At 45.9% G+C, this 25,457-nt stretch overlaps 1 protein-coding gene across 1 annotated transcript; it reads right to left on the bottom strand.

The window, feature by feature from the left end:
* Positions 1-14,875: 14,875 nt before the first annotated feature.
* KCNS2 (potassium voltage-gated channel modifier subfamily S member 2) lies at positions 14,876-16,309 on the bottom strand. Its single transcript, XM_009485268.2, has one exon. The coding sequence runs from the start codon at positions 16,307-16,309 to the stop codon at positions 14,876-14,878; it is 1,434 nt and encodes a 477-aa protein (XP_009483543.1).
* Between the last annotated feature and the right edge of the window lie 9,148 nt (positions 16,310-25,457).

The following is a 25,457-nucleotide window of genomic DNA, read 5'->3' as shown; positions in this document are numbered from 1 at the left end:
GTTTTAGACTAGAGCTGTTGCAGTCTGACATCGGAAAGGTATCAGAAGATAAAGGACATCCTTTCTTCACTCCTGATCTGTCTGCATAGAAACAACTCGACTAAATTTTGTGCACATGCATGCACACAGGTATGGTTTATACATGCAGGAGAAAAATCTGAAAGCCATGGAATAAAATAAAAATGTAAACAAGCTCCTTGAAATGGGTGAAAAGCAGTTTCTGACATACTGTAAACTGAGTAGATATAGGATGTTTGTGACCAAAGAATACTTTCACCAACTAATATGAAATTAGTAACATTGCCCTTCTGATATGGTGCACGCTGCAGTCAGTGTAAGAGCTATATTTGGCTTGAGAAGCCAGGCTCTAAATTATGTGCAACATAACATATAGAAATAGGTTTTATACTGAGAGATGGATACAGCTTATTTTTTCCTTCTTCTGTTTATATAAATGAATCAAATCATCCATGTTGATGACTACACGTCTACTGGAGGATGAGCATTTCTGTAAAGGAAAGCTGATAGTACAATAAATAAGACATTTTAAAAGCAAGCCTTGCAGGAAATCTGATAGAACTACTGACAAGTTAACCTTCAGTAAGATTTTAACCAATTTCTTGTTTGCTTCTGACTTTGTATGTTTAGGTTTAGTAAGTAAAAAAAAATTTGAAAAATCATTACTTATTACTAAACATTTGTAATAAAAGCTAATTTTTCATGTATAATTGTCGTCTTGTTGTTCATTCTAACTGAAGCTAAATTACGTTAATAGTAACCATTAATGTTCATTTCCATAGCCATCTCTCATGCTTTTATTTTCTTTCTATAATACTGTGAGCCCAGCTGTGAGTGCAGAAAACCACATCCCTCAAAGTCAGCTCTGGAAAGGATTTTTCCAGCTCAAGACATTGCTACAAGCTCTAGAAGTCTGAGGATCTCAGTGGAAGAGTATCAGGCTAGTCTAAGGACAGAAATCCTCAATACTTTGTGGAAGTCCCTCTCTCTGCGAACTAAGGTTGCTAAAGGCCTAGTCCCGAGAGAGCTGAGCAGCACCCCAATGCACTGGAAGTCTTCATGGACGTCCTTTACTTGGAGGTGCTAGCGGACATCAGCAGCTTTAGGTGCTCCTTTGAGTTCTCTAGTGTAATGAGAACAACAATAGGTACCGGATAGGCTTAACTAGGAAAAGTGAATATATTTAATGTCTCAAATTTGATTCCATAGCCCATTTCTTTTCTGATTTTTTTTTTTAAATTATTCTCTAAGAATTTGCCCACAAAGACACGCTAGTAAAAGGAACCCATGAACAAAACTCCTTAGCGAACCACGCTATGTTTGAAGTGACAAAATGCTACTGCTAATCTGAGTTATTCAATCTGACAGTATTGGGTATTATAATTATTTACTGTTTATTTACAGTAAATAATAGCTTGCCTGTATGTGCCCAGGTATATTCAGGTGAGAGTGCACAGTGGCTCAGGCTGCTTCTCCGTCCGGTGTGTTGAACTTTCAAATATAAATACGGCTCACGGTGAGTGAATCTGTGCACAAGTACATGAGAGAGCCTGAGCCACCATTAGTAGGCACTGGTGCTTCCAAGCAGAATGTATACTGTACAACTTCCGTAAAGCACTGTTTTATCAATGTGATATGATGAGGGTGACATTTTCTTTTTAAGTGTGTAAGTGGTTATAAAACTAATTAAAAAGACCTTATGACGTGAGGAAGTCTTTATTTCTTTGCATTCATAAATATTAAGGGCTCCAGCTTACTGTGGCATTTCTTTCTGTATTTCCAAGAGTGATGATGGGTGTTCCGTAATATACAGTTGGCTGGGAAATTGGCTTTGGGATATTTCTGTACCAGGCCGTGGTGCAGCAGTGTTACGTCCACTGTTGCCGATGAAAGCCTTGGAGAAGACAGGTGCTGGGTGGCACACGGTGTTTCTCACTGTCGTGTTGTGCCAGGTGAAGTAATGGCTTAAGCTTTTGGGGGAAAGGCAAAATTACCTTGATGGTCCGGTGTGAAGTCATTAAGTTGCATTTGGGGACTTGCCCTGTTAAGTACGTTTTAAAATACCTTTTCATAAAATGTATTTCTCCTCTGTTTAGTGTTTTCATTACAGAAAGGGACTAACATTTACACGGTGTGCTCTCAAAACATCATCTTGTTTTGTTTTGTTTTAATTTGTTAGGGTTTTTAAAGAATACTTGAAAATTCCCCGTAATTTGCTGCTTCTCTTCCCTCTGCTCAGGAAGATGAATGTGGGCATTGCTTTTCATAGAACCATAGAATCATAGAATGCTTTGGGTGGGAAGGGACCTTTAGAGGCCATCTAGCCCAACCCCCCTGCTGTGAGCAGGGACAGCTTTAACCAGATCAGGGTGCTCAGAGCCCTGTCCAACCTGACCTTGAATGTTGCCAGGGATGGGGCCTCCACTCTCTCTCTGGGCAACCCGTTCCAGTGCTTGACCACCCTTATTGCAAAAAACTTCTTTCTAATGTCTAGTCTAAATCTATTCTTCTTTAGTTTAAATCCATTATTCCTTGTCCTGTCACAACAGGCCTTATTAAAAAGATTCTCCCCATCCTTCCTATAGGCCCCCTTTAAGTATTGGAAGGTCGCAATAAGGTCTCCTCGCAGCCTTCTCTTCTCCAGGCTGAACAATCCCAACTCTCTCAGCCTGGCCTTGGAGGAGAGGTGCTCCAGCCCTCGGATCATTTTGGTGGCCCTCCTCTGGACCCACTCCAGCAGGTCCCTGTCCTTGTGCTGAGGGCCCCAGAGCTGGACGCAGTGCTCCAGATGAGGTCTCACCAGAGCAGAGCAGAGGGGCAGAATCACCTCCCTCGACCTGCTGGCCACGCTGCTTTTGATGCAGCCCAGGATACGGTTGGCTTTCTGGGCTGCAAGCGCACATTGTTGGCTCATGTCCAGCTTTTCTCCCATCAGTACCCTCAAGGCCCTTCTCTGCAGGGCTGCTCTCAATCCCTTCATCCCCCAGCCTGTACTGATACCGGGGGTTGCCCCGTCCCAGGTGCAGGACCTTGCACTTGGCCTTGTTGAACCTCATGAGGTTCACAGAGGCCCACCTCTCCAGCTTGTCCAGGTCCCTCTGGATGTCATCTTGTCCTCCTGGCATGTCAACAGCACCACTCAGCTTGGTGTCGTCTGCAAACTTGCTAAGGGTGCACTCAATCCCACTGCCTGTGTCAAGAGCATCCCCTGAGCCAAGTGTTCTTGGGACATTGGGCACAAAGGCAAATGTCAGCAACCGCTTTTATTCTCCTATTCAGAGATCACTGAAGTAAAGCCTCGGCTGTCCTGTCTTCCCTTCATTTGAAAATATGGGATGTTCAGATTCTAACCAAATCTTTCTCTTTCAGAATATTTGTTAGTCCCAGACAGACTAGTTACTAGGTACTTTTTTCCATTGCTTGCCTCACAAATTCCTCAGGATAGATTCATGCTTTTTCACTAGGCCTTAGAGAGTCTTCTGGGTTAGAGAAGAGCTATATTTGTCACAGAAACAGGAGGAAAGAGATCATTAAAAAAATAACTTATTTGGAGAGAAAAGAAAAAGCATATGGCATTTGCACCTGGCCAGGTGGCTTATGAGGCTAAGTATGGATGTGAGAAAAAAAAGGGTTGGCTGACAAAAGCTAATCAGGTAGCCATCTATGTAACTTACTGTTCTACGTCACCGTTTCACATCTGATTTTCTTCCATTCATGTTTGTTCTCTCCTATATTTGTGCTTTATTTATTCAGTTACCACTTTTAAAGATAAAAGTTTTAATTTTTTAAAATTTTATATATGGAAACATACCATAGCAGTGCCAAGTTAATAAACGCAGAAGAAAAACCCAGTCAAAGTCACTGAAAGGGTGGTGTTTTCTCCTCCTTTCCTCCCGCACTCCTTTCTGGGGTCATGGAGGGTTTTGACTGCAGATGTTTGTCCCTGCATGGAGAGACTTTCCATGCTCTAGCCCCGGGCAGGTATGGGTGGAGGGGGTTTTATCAAGAGGGCTGAATGAGCTGTACACCTACTCAGGAGGTCGCGTAAGTGTTGTGCCCTGCTGGGAACCACTGTCCCCCTCCTACCCTCCTCCTCCTCTCCCTCCCCTGCTGTGGTGGAGGCGCTGAGGCTCCTGCAAAGCGTGAGGAAGCCACGTGAAGCAGTGGGTAGCGCTTTGCTATTGAGACACTTAGCGTGAATCTGGAAGCTGTTGGTCAGCGTGAGGGTAGCACCATGCTCAAGCCAGTACCTGTGGTGTAGGAAGCCTTGCAAGAGCCAGCTCCTTGTCTCGGGGACGAGGCCAGGCTGCGGCGGCAAATGGCTTCTGATGCAACTTTGCTTTGCTGGCAGGACTGCAGCATGGCCATAGCCCCCCATGCAGATGCAGGCCTGCCCACACCAAGCTGTATCTGAAAGTCACATTTAACCCTTGGAAAGGAAAAAGTTCCTTGTGTCCATTTTTATATTGATGTATAAAAGACGTTTAGCGGCCCTCAGGAAATTATCTCGGTGTGGTAGAAGAGTCTGTGTAATGGCATCAGCTAACGATGGTTCCATGCCCTGTGCCAGGACATTCCTTAGTCCCGTGGCGCTATCCCTCAGCCTCCCAAGTTCTTACTGCAGGCACTAGGCTTAGCTTTGCTGGAAGTGACGGTGGGAGCAGGGAGTTTTCATGTGCTGTAGGCAAACGGCCAGAGTTCTCGCCTGGTGCTGGTACTCATTCAGTGCAAACAGGCCTTCCTAAAGGCCACAGAAAAGTCAGAGGGGATAAACCGGGCAGTAAGCAGGGAGCTGCCTGGAGCCAGCCAGCAGGAAAACATTGGAAAGAATTAAACTAATCTGATTCTGGGCTCAAATGCTGGTTTTCTGTCTGTCACAATGGGGGAAAATGTTAATGGTATTTACTCGTGTACTGCAGACCCCAGCGACCTTCAAAATTTTTTTCTTTAGGTGTCACAACTTCAGAAATAAATTTGTAAATATACGTGGCCACATGCTAATGTAGCTGGGTATATTTTTCTCTGTCAATTAAACCATATGTTCTTTACTAAAGACCTGGACTCTTCTCCCTGTGGATATTTCTTCTAGGGACAGGTATTTTATATCACAGTATCTCTCCCTACCCAACTCCCAGAGGGAAGCGAAGCCCTCCTAGTCCCGATTCTCCCCTCAGGGCCGGTATTCGGAGCTGACCGGTGAAATCTTTCTGTTGCTGTACACAGGTGTGCGCAGGCACACACACGAACACAGCCCCTCTACTTCTTTTTCGTCCTTTCGTTCCCTTGGTGTCACCAAGAGGACCGATGCATGGGAGGATGGCTGTGGCCCTCAAGTGTTTATAACGCTACTTTTTCCCCTCTTCAGATCTTTCTGCTGCTTTGCACTCCTCCTGGGCTTCCAAAGCCTGCATGGTTACTGTTAAGGAAAAACTCGCAGCCAATACATCAAAGGGAGAGACCAAAAGCTTTTGATTGGATTTATCTGACACTAAGCCTTTAGTGTGATGCATCAATTGATACTTCATTTTTATTACAGTACAATGGGGTATGCAGGCTTAACAGCAAGAGGCGTCCTTTTGATCTCTCATCGCACGTGAACACAGGTGTCATAGTCCAGAGATTATGGAGGTCAGAGATTATTTAAAGAAGGATTAAGCAGAGATACCATTTTTCTTAGCAACCATATCCAAAAGCATGAGATTCTTTTTAAAATGCAGGCCTTGTTTCAGTCTGTAGATAAGTCATATTTGTCATCTACCAATTTTCCCTGCTGAAACTACAGAAGACTAGAATTTTTCAAAGTGTTTTGTATTAAAAAATGCAGAAACAAATCAAACTCTGTACTTATAAATACAATTAATTTTTCTGAGTCTAAAATCTGGGAAAAGTTTTGGTTTGTTTCTCCTGTTAGTTGATCTTTACAGAATAAAGTTCTTGAGACCATCCAGAAAATAATGAGGTGACTGTATTAATATTTAACACTGCACTGATTTATATAAATGTATAATTGCTTAATCCAAACGCGATATACCTCTGAAAAGTGAACAGAAGTCTCCATTGCAGTAAGTACTGGTTCAGTATTTCAGTAAATGCAGATGAAATATTGCTCTGACTCATTCCAAGAGTCTCTCTCATCCCGTTAGAAACTCTAAACCAACCAAAAGTAATTTGGTAACCCACTATGGGTCCGTGCTAGAAAAAGTTGATGGACTATGTGCCTGTTGTATTTTTTTCAGCAACCTTTCCTGTGAAGGAAGCTCATCCACCACTGATTGCTGAGCTTTTGTAGAAATACATTAGCTTTTTGGGCTGTTTATATTCCACAATGTGGCTGAAATTGATGGCAATAGCATTGTATTAGACTCGATAAACCTTTTTCTCCCTAGTTAGTGTAATCGTAACTCTTTTGTTGACACCCAGATGATTAAACATCCCCCAAATACGTAATTATTGGAATAAATAAGTAATTGAGGATTTCTAGGATCATAGAATCAGCAATACAGTAGCCCTGCATCCCAACAATTAATGCAGATCTATTCCAACAGTGTGTATAAGTTTGAAGCCTTTTAAATGTTGTTAACATTGATTTATTCAGCCCATCAGCTGACACAATTTTTATACATCTCATAGCACTTATCTACAGTTACTGCCTCCAAAAAAAGCACAACAGTTAGGTCCCATTTTGCAGCTGAAGTAGGAGGAAGTCTCATTGGCAAAGTGTTTGACTAATACTTTATTTTGTAGACAGATGCTGAACTAAAGTGTTTAGTTCAGCTCTTTGCTCTAGAACGTGGAACGACAATTCAGTCGTATTTAAGAAGCGAGCACTGCTGTGTTTCTGAGCCGCTTTCCAGCTTCTGTCCTGATCAGTGGAAATGAAGCTGCTCAGGGCTGAACGTGCACTGTCCTGCAGACCCAAACAGCGGCCACGTCCCCTCAGCACAGCAAGTGACACAAGCTGTGTGGCCTTACTTTCCTAATACTTGCTTACTCACCTCCCCCCAAAATACCGTAAGGCAGCCAACTTCAAGTCGTAGAGCTCCCTGTTGCTGACCTGAGTGAGGGGAGGATACACCTAACACCCCTAGCCATGCTTAAAAATTTGGGAATCTAAACTTTGGGAAGCTGGCCTCGGATGTTTGGTCCAGACCTCTAAATGAAACCATGCAAGACATGGCTGTCCTGTGCAATTGGTAAGCAGAGAATCTGAACACTCTTCCACCTGCAGCTTTGCTTTCTGTTCAGGTTTATTCTTCTTTTCTGGACTGTATAGGATTAATGCTTTATTTAAAAAGCGCAGAATCCAAGTAGACTAATCTTTCTTTCACTGTGGCTTTTTTTCCTCACGTTCTCTAGCAGGACAGAGAGATGCATTTTTCTTTTTGAGTTGTGCTTTCTCAGGAAGAAAAACTGTCAGATATCCCAGACACCTTGTTTCAGGAAACATTAACTCTCTGTCAAAGCATGTAGCCTTTTTCTTCTATATTCTTGGTGTGTCTAGACTGACCTCTCTCTGAATCTAAAGGGATTCTTAAGAAAATCAAATGCACCTAGAAACACGTGCCACCTTCTTTTCCCAGCATGACTCCCATCTCCTGGCATGATAAATGGTTTCAGTGCTTTGAGGCTCCTGCCAAGTGTGAGGAAGCACATTTGTATTTTTGTGTGCTGATGGATGGGCCGGTGCTGTGTAACAGCTCACCTGAAGAGGTGTCCTTTGTGCTCCCCTGCACTGCCCTGGGAGTGCTGCCAAGAGCTCCAGTACTGGAACTGAGGTTCCAGTTTATTGTGCTTGGGGAATGTGAGAGTGGGAGTGGGGCTGCCCTCGCTAACAGAAGTCTAAGGAAGGCTCGGTGCATTTTTGCCACCAAAAGCGTAAACAAAATTGCCCTATACTTATAAAGCACTTCCAGTACCACAGCTGAGAAGTCCCATGCAAAAACCAACTGTCAAACCTGATAGCTCACCTGCCAGGCTGCATATGAAAGGATCGGAGAAGGAGCTGCATCCTGACTGGGGCTCTTTGAAGATGTTCCTGTTGTGGGGCCTGCCTTGCCCCTCCACTGACCGCGCAAGAGAGGAGGAGGTGCCGAAGGGGGAATTGGATGGGGATGACCCACCCTTCCTGCAGGTGCTTGCATGTGGCACCGGCCTCTTTCCAGGTTTCAGCTGTCTTCTTTAAAGCGTGCTCCCACAGGGAATGCCGAGAGCCACTTCCCAGAGAAAAATACATCCAGGGCTTCTTCCTTCTGGTTTTCAGGGTAGGGATCAAAATGTTAAGAAAGGATCATACTAACAGCGACAGTAAGAAGCTGTGCCTTGGTATGGAAAGAAGAAAGAAACAAGCAACACAGAGAATGGATTTTTCCCAAAAGTAAGCCACATTTTTGACGTATTATCTTTTGCCGTACCTGGAAAACCTAATGTACGGAGGTGCTAGCCCTTGATCTGGAATGCCTGGGCACTGGTACAATAGAAATGCATTAGGCTTTACTTGGTAATTAAATGGCTGGTCATTAAAGGGGCTATGCTAGGGTGTTGCTGTTCAGAACATTTCCTAGAATGGGACAGAACATGAATTTCAAAAATAGCATAGTAATTTAAAAGGACACATTCGACTGAAAGTTGGTGGGATTGACATTCCTGAATCAGGAACTCCAGCCACTCATTTGGCTATGTGACAACCCCACCACATCACCCGTTCATCATCTGTCATGGGGGCTGCAGGAACAGCCATGTCAGGATTCAACAAACAGGTAGAGAGGGTGAAGCAAGAGGTACGGGACTTAACACGGGCAGAGCAGTGGCTGCTGGTAAGCAAACCATGAGGTTTGAGTACCACTCATCTTCCAGATGTGATTAAATTTTTTCTTTGAGGGTCAACAGTGTAATCAGTGGAATAGTCTGCTCAGAACTACACAGACTTGCGCACCGCACAGAGCACCTGCACGTGTGGGTGACCACAAGCAGGTGTTGGACCGTGCATCTGAAAATGGGCAGCTCTCTCAGGGTGCTTTAGATATACAGAAGAAATTGGCAGATTTATAGCAGACTTTGTTCAATCCCTGAAAAACTTAGTCCTGTTTATTTCTGAACAGCGATCAGTGAGAAGCCAAATTGGTACTCTGAAAGGAAAAAAAAAAGAGTGGGAGGTGCTGATGTTTCTTCTACACTTCTGTGAAGCTGAAGTGTTGGATTTGTGCCACTGCCTCCTATAGCCAGATGCATGCATTTATCCAAGTGAGGACTGAAATGATTTAGGGTTGTGTGTAAAGGGTGAGGCGATGTCAGGCAAACAAATTTCTGCAGTGTCCAGTGTGAGCTCAGTTTGAGTTTCAACACCTGTGAGACAATTCTCCACCCTCTGTATTAGCAGGAGAAATAAATACCAGAGCCAGACCTTTGCCAGTGGTGTCACGCTATCTTGGGAAACACTTTCTAGACTGTTTGGAGGTTACCTCTTCCAGTTGATGATCCATAATTTTATATATGAGAGGTGAAGAGATCCACAATCCTTAACGAGGGTAATGTTTCTTAACAAACTCAATGATTGCTCTGAAGGCACAGACAGTATGGCTGTCTCTGAATCAACTAAGCAAAGGACTGTTGCTTTGAATAATGTATTGCCTGTTGTTGCATTGTTAACCCAGTAAATTATTCTCAGGTGAGAAGCATCATCTTTTTTTTTTTAATTTTTCTTTTTTTTTTTTTTTTAAAGGAAAAAGGCAGAATCAGGAAAGGACATTTCAGAAACTGGGTGGGAATATTCTTCTAGCCCTGCCTAAATAGTGGGCAACTTGAAAATAAGTTACAGGAGATCAAGATAATTTCTGGTGTAACTTAATGGGAAGCCAGGTGCATAAAATGGGGGGGGGGGGGGGGAAGGAAGAATAACATGATGAGAAAAGAATAGTTCTGGCACAACACCTCACCGAGGGGTATGAGTGGTGACTGTGGGTTGAATTTTGTTTGAAAGTACCATCAAAGGTAGATTAAAGTCTGGAATATTGCGAAAGGAAACAGATAACTAGCACAGCAAGAGCAGTTACTCCAGGGGCTTTCTGCAGCTTACATGTGCACAGCTGGGGCCTCTAAGGATGAGGGTTGTTTTGGAAGAGATGAAAGGTCATGTCAAGTTGATTTAGCACCTACAAGTGCTGTCGGTACATTGCTTAGTCCCCAGCCTGTGAGGTAGAGAACAAGAAGCTTGTGCTATTTGCTCAACTGAAAAATGTGGGTGTCCCCCCCCAATTAAGAGCATTTCTAAAAATAGAAGTGTAGCCTGATGTATATGATTAAAAGAAACCTATCCTCACAATGAGATCCAGGCTTCTCTTTGATTATAACGCATACTCAGAATATCCTGAAACTTAAATCAGTTCTTAATCCCTGGTGAAATATACTTCTTTATGCATTTAATTTCCATTTTGTGGCACAAAGCTGAAGTTCTTGAGTGTGTTACACACTACTGGGACAAGAAATGCAGTACAAAGAGCACCAGATACAGTAGTTCCCTGCAGTCTCATAAAGTCCTGTACAAAAAGATACAAATACTGGAGATTTTAAAGTTGGAAAATTAAATGCAAAGTTCTTTGTTTTTAAGTTTGCAATGTGAAGTAGCTCACACTATATATAATATGTGAGGAAAAGACAGTCTGCTTTCTAAATGGATAAAATAGTCTGCAGGGAAAGAGAGAATTAGCAACTGATGAAAGTAAGTGAATAATAAACCAGGCAATACAAAATCCGAACATGCATTAAAAAGCTTAATCACAATCTATATATGGATTTTACATCTCAGGAAAATAATATAACATATTGCTTCTCAAGGACATCTCTGACTGTCATAATAGCCTAGATTTGTACCAGAAATCAAGATTCTCTAACAATAAAGTAAGTTGCCTCGTTTGAAATATTACCATAATCCTCATTTAAGCACTTCAAAGCTCTCAGCCAGAAGAGAGTAGGAGCATTTTCACTGGTGCCAGGAAGGTGAGCATCACAAGGCAGGAGGAGCACATGCCAAGTGCAATGCATTTCGTTACATGGCACATCCATAGTAAGCAGATTTCTGACCAGAACAATTTTCAAGTTTCAAACACCGGAGAAAGCAGCCCTCATTTCTGACCCGCTCTTTTATAGACGTGAAGATGCCCTGCTCTTACAAAACAGTTATTTAAGAAGTCCAGGAAAAGTACCGACTACTCAAAAAGTACACCACCTCTTCTCCTTATTGAGGCTTTGGAGAGATTGTATTTTTCCTTCCAAGTGTAAACATTTTTCTGTAACTTTTTTTTGAGGAGAGATGAGGATTCTCAGCACTTGCTGGACTGAGCCCTAGAATAGAGGTTACTTCATAAAATGGCAGGAAAGGTGTGCCTCATTCTTTCTTACCTAGATATTTTGGGGGAGCTAAGACAACAACGTTACTTAAATGGGAACAATTGTTATCCTCCTCAGTGACAAATTCTGTTTGTCATAAGCAAATATTAAAACTGCTGTACAAAGTGGTACAACACTGTACAACGCCGGCTCAAACAGATTAAATCTATGCAGAAATAATGCTGAAAAAAAAGCTACATCCCCTAGGATGGTCAGGGAAACACGACTTGCAAAAAGAAAACTAAAAGGAAGCTTGGCAGGTATAATCCCGTGAAAATAAGCATGTAAGGGCATATGGTTGCTGTCTATAAATACACCATACATGCAAACACTAAGAGGAAAATGAAATATTTACACTAAAGAACAGTGGTAGCATGAGAAAAAAAATGATACAAAGCAGCCATTAATAAAATTATGCTAAAAGTTGCACAAGTCTTGGAGAGCAGCACAGCTCTGGAATGCTCTTCTGGAGGAGGGGGGAGCAAAAATCTGACTACTTTTAACATGGAGTTAGTTAAGTTTATGAAGGGAATTCCTGTGTACTGTGTAAAGTCATTGTCATGATAATAAGAACATATTAAATTTCAGTACTTTATTTATTTAGTGTCTTTGATCCAAAGCACTTATATAAAAAAGCAATAATGAAAATTCCTTTCAACCAGTACAATAAAAGTCATAATTCCTTGGGGCATTTCATTTTCTTTAGTAAAGCACAATTTGGACACGTTCCATTCAATATTTGCAGAAATGACAGAGCATCAGCCCTACGAATAATAATAAATCTAGAACGTAAGATAAGCTATAGGTTATTGAAATGATGTGTTGCAAAGTTTGGATCCAACCTTTGCAATGCTAAACCAGCAACAGCTGAGGGAATTTGTGACTCTTTGGCAAGTTTACAGGTCTCTTCAAATAACTGCCCTGAAAGTCATTGGTTTTCAACTCTGTGAATCTACTGCTTGTGCAACTGAGATAAAACCACTGCTTAGAGCTGGATTCTCTGAAGGCTCCCAACCAACAGACCTAGTGAGAACTTGCAGTGTCCCTGACACCAGTGGGAGAGTTTGCCACCCTTGCAGCATGTAACCCAACTGGAGTGTATGTGCTGCACAAGCCCATCTCTTCCTTCCCTTATTTCTTTCATGGTATGTCAATCCAACAGGCAACCTAGTGCTCTGCTGTGTTTTGGACGGGTGTTTGTAGGTGTATGATAGTTTACACACATGCAATATGAAGCAGGGACAGGACTATTGAATTTATGCCTGTGACCCAGCAGAGAACTTGAACCAGCCCTCCAGAAGTGAAACACCTTATCAAAATGTTTCAGTTCGGACACCTAATTTGGGTTATCTAAGTCTATCTTCAGGGCCATGCATATGGCTCTTCGATTTTCAGGGACAGCAAGCAACGTCTTACCTATTGACTTTATAACTTGTGCAGGCTATGTTGAAATCCCCAAGAGTTTTATTTGGTAAGGTTAGATGGTTTCCCTCTCACTTCATGGCCTAAATCAACTACAAACTGATGTGAGGGGAGGGTGTTCAAGGGAAATGATGTGGCGGGGAGGGGAATAGTTATTTCACAGTGTGTGTTCTGTGATAGATCACTGGGCATACAGGAATCTGATCCTGGGTGCTCAGCTTTCTGTTTTTAGGTGGAGCTGATACAGCAACAACATAAAAGATCCAGACCAGACAGCAACCTCTAATAGCCTAAAAAGGGGAATTACCTATTTGTATCATATTTGCTTTATTCTGACAGTTAGGCCACTCCATGTTGTGGTATACAAACCCAGGCTTCCCAACATGACAATTTTAGCTGTAGTATTTTAATTTCTCTTCTAACTAGTTTGAATTTATTTTCTATTTTAGTCTTTACAAGTAAACCTCCCCCCCAAAAAAAATTAATTGCAACATTATATGTAATAAATGGGATGCAAAAGCAGCAGGATCTGAAGAGAAATGCTGTTCTCCCCACTGAATGCCCATAGTTTTATAGCACAGATCCCTAGAAAAATAAAGAGAGGGAAGCAGTGGCTGTTGGCTACAAGTGTTTGATCTCTGTACAATTGCATAAGGGAAGAGGCTGCGCGCTCAAAAAATAAGTTTATGCAGATTCATGATTATTCTTGAAACCCAGATGATCTGCTCTGTTGTGTCTTTTTTAAAAAAAAAAAGAAGTACAGGCCAGCCCTTGAAAGGATTTAAATCGACTACGTTGCAGAAGCAGGTAGGAGGATCTGCCCACAGTGAGTGCAGTGTTAAGCTCCTTATCTTTTTCTTTCTGAGGACCTTATACTCTTCCTTAGCTGTAAGTTGTGAGTTCCTTTCTGAGGGAAAATGTGACTTACAGGGGTTTTTTTTTGCTTTACAGTTTCCTTGGCAGAAAGCTTAATGGAATTGTCTGCCATCAACACCTGCTTTCAAGCTTTCCTGATAAAATTAGATTTTATATCTCAGCATCACATATGGCATCTTTATAATTAGTCTTTTTGCAGTATATGAATGTCAGTTCCTAAAATGCTGCCTGTACTGTTCATGTGGGAATATTTTGCTTCATTAAACAAATCCAAGTTTTTCACTGGAGCTTCTAATTGTTGAAAACCCACGGTTTTTTGTGTGTCTAATCTCAGAACCATTTTGATGGACTGAAATATATCTTCAGCTTCACTGTGTGAACCGAGCTGTGTGCTGATCACTTCTGGAAATGGGAACCTGTGGTGTCTTAATGGGCCTCCATACCTAGAGTCACTTGTGGAAATGTAGTCTTTGAATATGTAGCTATCTGAAAATGAGGGGTGGGCTTCTTCAGAGGGCTCAGTATTGACCTAATCTTGGAAGCAGAGGTAGGCCTATGCTTAGGAGCTTCTGAAAAATATTACCATACATAACATTTCAGAACAAGAACACCCACACCCAGTTTTTAACACATGTGCTCAAGAGTAAGCAAACTTCCGTTGAAATGTGAAGCTCAGAGGTGTTTTCAGACATGTGACAATCAGAATTACTGGTCAGAAAGATAGGGAAAAGTGTTCCCGTGTCAGTGATTCACAGGTGACTGTTTTAAACTGTTGTAAAATGCATGGGAAATCCTACACTAGTACAGATACCAGTATAGGTGATAGGTGATTTTTTCATTACTCGTTTCACAGCTGAGAATTTTTATTCCACTTGGGTGCGTTCATTTCTCTGCTCAGATGAGGAAATGCACAAAGCAACAGATCATCACTATACCGCTAGCACTAGTGTCATGGAAGTGGTAACATTTGTATGGAAAAGTCAGCAGTTAGTACCTATGCAACAGGATGAAAATGTGCAAACTGTCAACTTGTAATAGAAATGTCTTTAGTTTCTCAAGTGCAAAGTTAGTGCAGTGTCAGCAACACTATCCTCTAGGAAAAAAGAAGACAAATAGGAAAACATTTATAAACACAGCTCTTGATAGCTCTCATGCAAACTGCTGTCAAACTTGTACACTAATGCAGTGAATCGTTCAGGCTCAGCTCACTGGGGGTACTCCTGCTCATATTGGTAAGACTGGCCATGAGGGATTTAACTTTATAAGCATAGTAGTCCCTTAAGTTGACTGACGGAACTTCTTTCATGCCATCACCAAAATCACAGCTTCTCATGGCACTCTCTAACTGCTTCTGACGCCTGTAAAAGTGGGAGAATTTATTGAAGATCAGTGTAATGGGAAGCACTACCACTAGGATACCGGCTAGGATGCATGCAGATGCCGTCAACTTGCCAGCAGTGCTCCCTGGCACAACATCCCCGTAGCCAACTGTGGTCATGCTAACAGTAGCCCACCACCAACAAGCAGGGATGGTGGCTAACCCCTCATTCTCTTCTTTCTCAATGGTGTAAGCCACTACTGAGAAAATGGAGATGCCAACAGAGAGGTACAGTAAAAGAAGCCCCACTTCTCTGTAGCTATATTTCAGAGTGGCTCCAAGAGACCTGAGACCTGTGGAGTGTCTAGCAAGCTTTAAGATGCGAAAGATCCTCATGAGTCTCAGGACTTGTGCAACCCTGCCTAAATTTGCTAAAGTCGGACTACTTTCCACCACCAAGTTGACAATTAAGGTAATATAAAATGGAAGGATAGACATTAGGTCAATCAAATTCAGGGCATGCTTGAAAAATTTTAAAAAGTCAGGAGCTACGGCAAATCTTGCCACCAGTTCAAAAGTGAACCATGCAATACCAAAATGTTCCACGATTTCAAAGCGAGGGTCTTCCTCGGGGTTCCCGTTGCTGTCAACAATCTGAAAGTCTGGAAGGCTGTTCAGGCACATGGTCACGATGGAGCCCAGCACCACCACTATCGAAAGGACACTGAAGATTCGGCTTAAGACTGAGTACCCAGGATTATCCAAAGCGAGCCAGAGCTGCCTCCTGATGTTTCCAAAGGGTTGTTTGTCAAATTTAGAGGCATCATTGTAGAATGCCAAAATCTCATCAAAAGAAGATGTGGTACTTTCCTGGTCACTTTGTTCCTCCCATTTCTCTTGGTCTGGCTCCATTTTCCTCCCATGGTAGCTGTAACTGCAGCAGGAGTCTATAAAGAATTCATTGATTCCCCAGTATTCAATCTCCTGGCTGAAAGAAAACACACAGAGTTCACCCATCACATGGAGCTTGCCAGTGTTATAAAAATGTAGCACGTAAGGAAAGAGCTCGGGGTTCCTGTCAAAATAAAATTCATTCTTCGTGTCATCATAGTCGTCGCAGAGCTCCAGTATCGACTCCTTTGAGTGGCAGCTCAGCAGTTTGCCCAGCCTGGTCTCGGGGAACCTTAATAATGTGTTGGATCTCATCTTTTTCTTAAAGCCTCCAACGTTGATGCTGATCTCATTGTCTTCAAAATTCGCTTCAGATAAAGCCTTCAGACTCTGCCCTGTCATAGTGAGCTCCTTCCAAAGGTGTATAGGGAATGAAAACCTAGGATGCAATTGCACAGAAAATCAGCAGAATGAGCAAATCTATAGCATGTTCCCCTATTGACGCTTTCTCTCTTTCCTTCTCTTTTTTCCTTCTTTCTTTTCTTTCTTGCCTTCTTTCTTCCTCTTTCTTTCTTTCTTCCTTCTTCCCTTCCTTTCTTTGCTTCTTTCTTTCTTCCTTTCTTTCCTCCTTCCTTCCTTCTTTCCTCCTTCTTTCCTTCTTTCTTTCTCTTTCTCTCTGTCTTGTTTCTTTCTTTCTTTTGCTTCTTTTTTTCTCTCTCTGCCCCCTCTTTCTTCCCCCTTTTCCCTGTTTTCCCTTTTCCCCTTTTTCTCCCTTTTTCCCTCTTTTTCTCCCTTTCCCCCCATTCTTTCTCCCACCTCCCGCTGAAGACACTGAGGGCGGCTCCTTTGTTCCCGCTGCAGGCTCCCATCCCTCCCCGTGCCCGTGCCCGTACCCGTACCCGTGCCCGTACCCGCACCCCGGGCCGCGGCTGTCGCTCCCAGGGGCCCCCCATTACACACCGACCCTTCCCTCCCTCCCGCCGCGCCCCGGCCCCGCCAGACGAGGACCCCCCCGCCCGCCGCCGCCGCCTCCCGGGGCCCCGCTCCCCCGGCGCCGCTCGCCCAGCCGCGCCCCCCCCGAGGGGCCGCAGCCCCCGCCGCCGCCCCCCGCCCCGCTCGGGCCCCCGCCGCGGGGGAGCCGCCCCTCTCCGCTCCGCTCCGCTGCGCTCCGCGCCCCGCCGCGCCCGCCTTACCTGAGAGATCAGCGGCCGCGGCCGCCCGCCGGCGCGCCCTGCTGCCCCCGGCCCCGGCCCGCCATCGCCGCTGCCGGGGCCGCTGCCGGAGCCGGTGCCGGTGGCGGGGGGGCGGCGGCGGCGGCGGCGGGGGGGGGGGTGGGGGGGTGGGGTGGGGTGGGGGGCGGGGGCGGCCCCGCCGGCCGCGCGGTGCTGAAGGGACAGCGGCCGCGCGCCGCCCCGCTCAGCGGCGGGAGGCGGCGGCACGCGCGCTCGTCATGGCGACGACCCCCGCGGCTGCCGCCCGCCCCCGCCGCTCCCGCCTTCCCCACGGCCCGACCCCGCCGGGCGCTCGGGGGGCTGCCGCCGCGGGACGGGAGGCGCGGAGCCCGGCGGCGGGCGGGCGTCCGGCGGCCGCGCTGCCCGGCCGGGGAGAGGAGGGGAGGGGAGAGGAGGGGAGGGGAGGGGAGGGGAGGGGCGGCCCGGCGGAGCCGGCCTGCCGGCGGTGCCTCCGCGCGCTCGCTCCCGCTCCTGCCGCCGCGCACCGGCGCTGCGCGGGGACGGCAGCGGCGCCGCAACCCGCGGTTCCCTCCCCCCGCCGTCCTGCCTCACGCCGGCCCCGGGCGGCTCCGCTCCCCCGGGGGGGGACGCCCGCCCACGCCCGCCGTGGCGCTGGGCACCCGCGGAGCCTCCCCCGACGGGGGGAAGCCCACCCGCAGCCGCTCGCCCCCCCGCCCCTCTGCCCCCGCACCCTGCCGGCGGGCCCCACGGCCGCCCGGGCAGGGCCCCGGGAAGGGGCCGGGGGAGGGGGTCCCCCGCCGCCCACGGGTCCCGCCGCGGCCCCCCGCGCTGCACCCACGCTGTGGCGCCTGGGCAGCGTCCCTGCGGGGACTGAAGGCAGGAAAGATGGGGGCAATTGCTCGTCAGAGCGATTTGGTGTGAGGAAAGCCCGGCAGCGTGTTGAGGGGGGCCCACCGCCCCCTCAGACGCCGGCTAGGAACCCCCGACCTCCTCGCACAGCCCTGCCCAGCGATTTCGGTGGGAATAATCCTGAAGGATCATGCCCCGAGCCGAGGGGCCTGACCTCCCTGCACTGCTGCTCGCGGCGGGGCAAGAGTTCTACTGCTGGTGTGTGGAATAATGTCTAATTACGTGGTCACCGGCGGCAGCGCCTCTGCCCACACTGGAGGAGGATGTGAAGAAATCTCCCTCCTCTTGCTGAGCCCGGCTTGAGGCCGAGTTTCCCCCGGGAGAAGCCTGGTCCTGGCGGCTATGGGAAGCGGTGGCAGACCCTGCGTGCAGGAGCCAGCTGTGCACCTGAGCCAGGCTGAGCAGGTAGCAGGCTGTGCAGAGCACAGGTGCTCCGAGGCAGGTGCTGTGTACCGCGCTAACCCGCATCGCCTCCCGCCAGCTGCCGCGTGACGACCTCTCGCTCATGATCCCATGCATCTGGAGTCCGGTTCCTGGAAATGCATTGCTCTCAATGCTTTGCAGGATTAGGGGATGCAGGGGGATGGTGCCTCCTCACTTGCTTCCCCCAGTCCTGGCAGAGCCCCGAGCACTCCAGCCCTATACCTCGCCCTCATTGTGTTCCTCAAACCCTTGGAGGGGGAGAGGTTATACATCCCAACTCCGGCAGTACACAAGCCCTGTTTACAAGGGACGCACCAGTACTGAAGAAGAGCCCGATAAGAGCCCAGGGCAGCTGAGTGCAGGCGTGGAGTGGGGCAAGTAAGTCCTGGTGCATGCCAGCGGCCGGGTATCCAGAGCCTGCTCAGTTTTCCTAGCTGGGGTGTTGTGATTGCCCCACCACATCCCACCGATGCCGGTAGTGTGTGTGCCTGGAGCGCTGGCACCTCTGGGGACACTCCCACGGTGGTGTGCGTGGGCCCATAGCACCCTTGGCCCCCCAGGGATGACGCTTCTTACTGGCACTGCCTCTGCTCGCCTTTTCTTGGCTGGTGCTTACTCTTGCTTTGCTCTCCTGCTGGCGAATGCACAGCTGCCTCCTGCCTCCCTTTCCCCCCATGGGTCTCCTCGCTTTGCCGCAGATGCCCTGGGTCGGGCTCTGGGTCCCGGTGTGCTTCACTGCACACCCAGCGGCATCTCACGGGACGTTGAATCCACACCAGATTACGCCTGCCAGGCTGCCCTCCTGGCCAGGAAAAGTGCTGCTGCCGTTCAGTTTGGTCCCCCCCCGCAGCTCTTCCCCTCCTGGGAAGGGGCACACAGGAGACAGAGACTGCACATAGCAGGGAGGAGGCTTTGCAAACGCAGTGGTGACCTGCACGTATCCCTCTAACAACAGCTTTTCATCTCCAGAGAGGCAGCTCTCCTGCTTCCCGGCAGCAGCACAGTTGTTAGATTAGTTTGTGACAACCTCCTCCACTCAGGGCTCTGCCGGCAAACCACTCACCGGGGAGCTCTAATTATACTGGCTTTTAATGCCTGGGGCAAGGGATGGCAGGACACAGGACTGGGAACCACCACGTTGGGATTTCTGTGTTGGATGCCCCCGCCACGTTCCCCAGGGCTTGGATAAATCACAAAACTTCTCTGCTGCAATTTCACACTCACCGTTAGGAGAACAAAAATAACTCGCATTCCTTAGTGATGTTGCAAGGAAGAGTGAGCTGCTGCTGGTGGTGCATTCAAGTGATGTCTGTGTGTTTCCACCAGCTCTGCGCTATCCTAGGTATCTAGTGGGGGCTTTAAACGTATTGAAGTATCTTCAGCAAATTTGTAAAAAACTTATTTTTCATTACTTTTCTTTCTTATGCTTAAATTAGGTATTTTTTCCCTAATTCTGCTTTGGAAGAAACTAAGTGGAGATATGTTTAGAGGATTTTGAAGCTTTTATACATTGTTCTCGCCTTCTAAGCCACTTGGCTAAGAAAAAGGTTTATGGACAACCTCATACTCATTTTGGGAAATGTATTAATCTGTCTCTGTTCTTATCTTTACTCTGGAAAAATCACTGGTCACTTTTCTAACTTGTATTGTCTCATTAAAAGGCACAGTGAAGTTTATGCAGATATACTAGAGATAAACAGCAAAGCAGTATTACTGTGTAAGGATACAACTCCCCCTAGTCTAATATAACTGCTCCTGTAATTAGGGCTATTTGGCTCAGCCAGGGCATTTTGCTAATAAGGCTAAAATGCTTCCAGCACCCAGGATAGTAATCCAAAATTCATCTGAATGTTTCTGCAAAGCAGGCACTCTGCTCCACAGCCATGCAAGCAGGGATTCCATAGCTGACCTAGTGTTTTTGCCTTTCCCAACAGTAAGTACAGGATGAATTGCTGTGGATGCACAATCACTGGTGGAATCCAAGGCAAAAGATCTCCTTTGATATGTCAAACGGAATCAGATATGTCTTTTTTTGCACAAAATGAGCTTGTGATGTGTCAGGTAAGAGCAGATTTTGGGATGCATTAATGATAAATCAATATAAAACAATACTTTGCCTCCACTGCCCTGCGGATGCTTCCTGGGGAGGATGAAAGAGGAGTGCCAAGGTGGGGCTGGGATGGAAATGTAAGGAAGCATGAAAGAATTGCCTGTTGGAGTGGGGAGGTAAATGGGTGACTCATATCACCCTAGGGCAGTATTACAAAAGCTCAGCTAACTTTGGTTCTGCTGGTTGTAGTTGTTGACTCTGAGACTGTGAGAGACAGGGTTTGCTTTATTGGTACACGTGGTACCATGTTATTCAAGGAATATGAGAAGGTGCCAGCGCTGTGTAAAGATACGGGATATGTACAGGTGCCCATCAGGGCTGGTCTGGGTCTGGAGACATACTAACCGCAGTGTGTTTGACTACACACCCTGATTTGGGCTTGTGGTGACCTGAACTGTGATGGAATGTGGAATTCTTGCCGTGATAGTGACCGACTGGGTGTAGGAAGCTGTTGCCTAAGAAGCCATGTCCTCAGGCAACATCTGCTGTCTGGTCTCTGTCGGCTGTCCCACTGCTACAGCAGCTGCACTCCCCCACAGGTAGTTTGACGCTGATGAGGACATGTGGCACTCTGTTCTGCAGGCATGATACACTGATATCTTAGATGCACTGTCAGCTTTGGAAGAAGTGAAACTGCTATGACTACTACTGCTTCTACAGGGTTAATGAAATATTGAATGGGGTCTAAAGGAAGATACGGGACCTAAGTCAGTGGTGTTATCAGCACTCCCACTGAGTGGTAGATAGATAGTCCAAGCTTTGGACTTGAGGACACAACCATTTATTAGGCTGAAGGTGGAACTTCAGTCTGAACTTAATACTTGCTGGACGGTCCCCCTCTGGCCCTGGAGCCAGATTCAAATATACATTCTTGTTGACCATTTCCTTTTGCATCAGATGGATTGGAAAATCCTGGGGTCTTAATGTGTTGGTTTAAGATCAGTAGATACAATCTGTTTTTCTTTGCAAAGCCTGACAGGTGACTGGGAGTGAAGCTGAGATCCTTTCATGACATCATTCCTACTGCCACAACTATTGACTATGCCCAATTGCTGAATATAATTCTATGATTCTGTGATTCTATGTTTAAAAGAAATAAAAATAGTTTTGCACATAATGCTCATTTAAATACTGGAAAAGGACTGTTGCAGAATATTGCCAAGTCTAAAAGAATGAATAAGTTGAAAATGGATTAAACAAATTCATAAAGCCTGTGTCTGTCTCTGGATATTTATCTGAATGATCTGAGTACAGCCTGAATTTGAGAAACCCCCTGATTGACAGAAAGCATTGCAGAGGAGGGACCTTTCTGAACAAGCTTTGTTCTTACCCCCTCAGGTCAGCGAGCTGGCTGTTCTCATGACTTTTGGTTGCTGGCAATCTACAGCCACCTTTTTCTGACTGGAAGTTTACAGAAAGCTGAGATGAGCCCTGCTGCATGATCTTTCAGCTGTTGTCAAACCTCCCATAACCACAGGCAGAAAAAAAGTGCCATTTGTTTATGAATCTGCTTGTTCTGCAAGTGTCCTGACTGACATGCCTGCTTTTCTTAGGAGGCAAAGGCTTTGCACAAGCTCTCATGGCATTTGCAGTACAAAACTGGAGACGGAAGCAAGTCAAACGCTTTCCTAAGCTAGAAGTTTAACAAGGCAGTGACAGTGATATCTGAAAACAGACCTTCACTGTGGTGGAGTGGAACTCCAGTGGGCCACAGAAAGGCCATCTGGCAGCTAAAGAGACTGAACCATGTACTGAACATGAACTGAACATTTCATTTTGGCTGACAGTGCCTCAACGGAGTGACAAATACTGTTTTTTTGTGGTGCACTGATTGCATGAGCAATGAAGTTTTACTGTGATGACCCTGCAGTATTATGTCTTTTGTTGTGAGTTGACCTGCTTAGTCACTGTTGTGTCTGCTCCACCTGATTCTTGACTATGAGGGACACATGGTAATATTTGCTTTTCCAAACCCTGTGGGGAGCATTGCCTTCTTTAATTTAATTGCTGTATCCCAGAATCCTGGAGTACAAGGCAAAAAAGGATCATTAGATAATTGTGACTTTCTTTTAGTATGGATTGTAGAATTTCAACCTTCTGTCTCCTACTGAAAACTGATGTCTGAAATGGGTTCAGTGAACCACACAGATCCCACTGACAATATATTAGGGGAGCCTGCAGTGAGTATGTTTATGTGAGCATGTTACTTGGGATTGTGCTTTTGAAGTGACCCTCTTGATCATCTTGACCCTACCTTGATTTCATTTACATTGAGTCTGAGAACTATATTCCCTTTAGATGAAAACAACCCAAAAGCTGAGCTGCAGGAGTAAGCATTGCCAGTAGCAATAAGCAATGGGAAAGAAAGGGTTTCAGAACTGCAGTTTTGGATGTAAGATGACAACCTAATACAGCTCAGTTGTCACTTTCCCAGTGGCACTGGTGCAGTCAGCAGTCAGCATGACCTCTTTGATATTTGCCTGAATGGAGGTGGGGAGAAAGAGTATCTTGCTTCGATCCAGGTTATGGCTATTAGTTTTAAATTGTGACTAAAAACCCAGTTCTGTGCTGTCAATCAGCTGACTTGGAGCATTTGAAGGCTATTTCACTTGCATTTGGAACCTACCCATGTGTTTCTTCCCTTACACTTCTCACACTTCTGTGTATCTAGAAAACAAAGCCATAGGAAATCCAGCTACAGCATAGCTCCTCTGGGCAGATCCTCAGATTTGGTATATTCTCAGCTGATTTGCTCTCACGGAGAACATGGCTCATGCTTAGATGGTGCAGCGTGTTTTGTCTCCCATTTTTCTTCTGTGCACTTTTAAAGAAGATGGGGAAAATGTTACTTGCTCTAAGCAAGTGAGAAAAAGCTCACTCAAAGCTAATCTGGGCCCTTTATTCTAAAAAGAATAATTGAGATAATTTCTTGTTTCCATAGAGAGATATATATCTGTGACACAGGAATTTCCATCTTAAATAAAGAGAACAAGTTGAACACAAGCAGGGAGAGCAGTCCCTACTTGGAAACATTTTACTCAAAAAGCATGAATATGAGAAACCCTCTCATAACGTACATCTATTTCAGTCTGGGAGGAAAACTGATTTTGATTGTGAAACCAGCATGCAGAAGGGCAGGAGAAATCTCTCGAGCTAGTTGACCCAAGTTCACAGACTGTCCTAACTTCCTGGAGCAGCAAAGGGCCATGCAATACTTTACACAGGTTAGTAAGCTTCAGGTCAGCGTTGTTCAGTGTTGCAATGATGGGCCAGCTCCAGTGTTGCCACCATTGCCTGCTATGTGAATCAGTATTATCCCCTTCTTTCTTGGCACTTCCTAACTTTTTGGGCGGAGTTTGGAGTTAGGAGACCCCTAGCTAATCCTGTGTTTCAAATAAACAGGTACAACATTGAAATTGTGCTGGCAACAGCCAGAAGAGACTGCTTCTGCTTTCAAACACAGTTTCTTAATCCAGTGACTCCCTCTCCCAACTCTTTGTATGAGTTTCTGATGGGTGTCCAATTCTTCTCATCCATATAGTCACACCATATAGCGTACACACTGCCATGAGACCTGCCCCATTGCCCTTCACACCCTCCCTGTTAGCACAGACCTCACCAGCACTCTCTGCTCTGCCTGGCCTGCCTCAAGTGCTACCTGAGTGCTCCACAGAAACGTCCAGCCAGGCAGCTTGCCCTTGCTTTTTGTTGCCCAGTCTCGTCACTAGAGATATGGGCAAGGATGGACTGATCATTGCATGGCCAGCATCCACACAGCGTGAGGCTAGTCTGCAGTGGGCCAGGTAGAGCTTGGAATCATAAACATCTTTGCTTAACCTAAAAAAAAAAAGGTTAGGGGAGCGTAAGAGAATGTTACACTTCATCTGTCCAAATGTATTTATTTTACAACTGAAAACCTTTCAGTTTTCTAACCCAGCTAGATCAATGAATGACATAAAACAAATAAGCAAAGGAAATGGAAGGCAGGCATACCAGTGATGTTCCCTGCACCTCCCAAAGGTGTTTCTGTAGGGAGAGTGCAGAAGATGCACTATCTGCTTTCCGTGCCTGAGCTGCCACTGCCACCGCTCACTGGCTGCCCAAACAGCTTGATGCTGCAATATCTAGTGTCTGCAGCCATACTCTAGCTTGAGAGAAAGCTCTACTGGATCTTTGGCTGAGGTCATAGAGATTTGAGTGGAAAGATTTTGGGGAGCTAACATAAATATTAAGACCCAGCTCTGATCATAGAGGCCCATCAGGGGCTCCAGTCCTTTCTGTATCCCAGTATTTGTGCCACTCAGCACAGACTCAGAAGCTACCAGTTCCTGCCTCCTAAACACAGGTCTCAGCTTCTTAAATATGAAATACCAGCATCGTCTGTTTTTTATGAAGCCACCCAACACCAAGTCCTTTGTTTGATCTTCATATTGCTTGTGAAGGATTTAGCTGTTGCATTGGGGCCTCCAGTGTTCACAGTTCTTCAGTCTCCACTTTGTTTTCACCAGTTGCTCCACCAAGAGAAGAGCAAAGTTTGCCTCTGAAGTTGGCCTGAATGTGATGAAGCTTAAGGGCCCTGGATGGCTAAAGAAATAGCAGCGGGGGCCTGAGAAGCAATAGTCCCAAACTGACAGCACAGGTACCTCCTCACTGCCCAGCATCGCCAAAAGGGAGCAAGTGAAAGGCACAGCACACCTAGCCAGTTTCCTGAAGCTTCCCAAAGCAGGAACTCTCTTCCAGTTTGTGTGGACCATTCACCATTGCCTCATAAACCACCATGTGCAGAGTTCGCCAGCTGGGAATTTAAGATAATCTGTCTCTCCTTGAGATGTTTGTAGCAAATAGCCTGGAAGGGCACTATCTGGGAGATACATGACCATTACACGCAGCCAACAAAATATGTTTCTGTAATGGT

Source organism: Pelecanus crispus, chromosome 2, assembly GCF_030463565.1.
Source record: "Pelecanus crispus isolate bPelCri1 chromosome 2, bPelCri1.pri, whole genome shotgun sequence".
NCBI classification, from domain to species: Eukaryota; Metazoa; Chordata; class Aves; order Pelecaniformes; family Pelecanidae; genus Pelecanus; species Pelecanus crispus.
The sequence above is the reverse complement of the archived record's forward strand: the minus strand, read 5'-3'. Positions and strand labels throughout refer to the sequence as shown.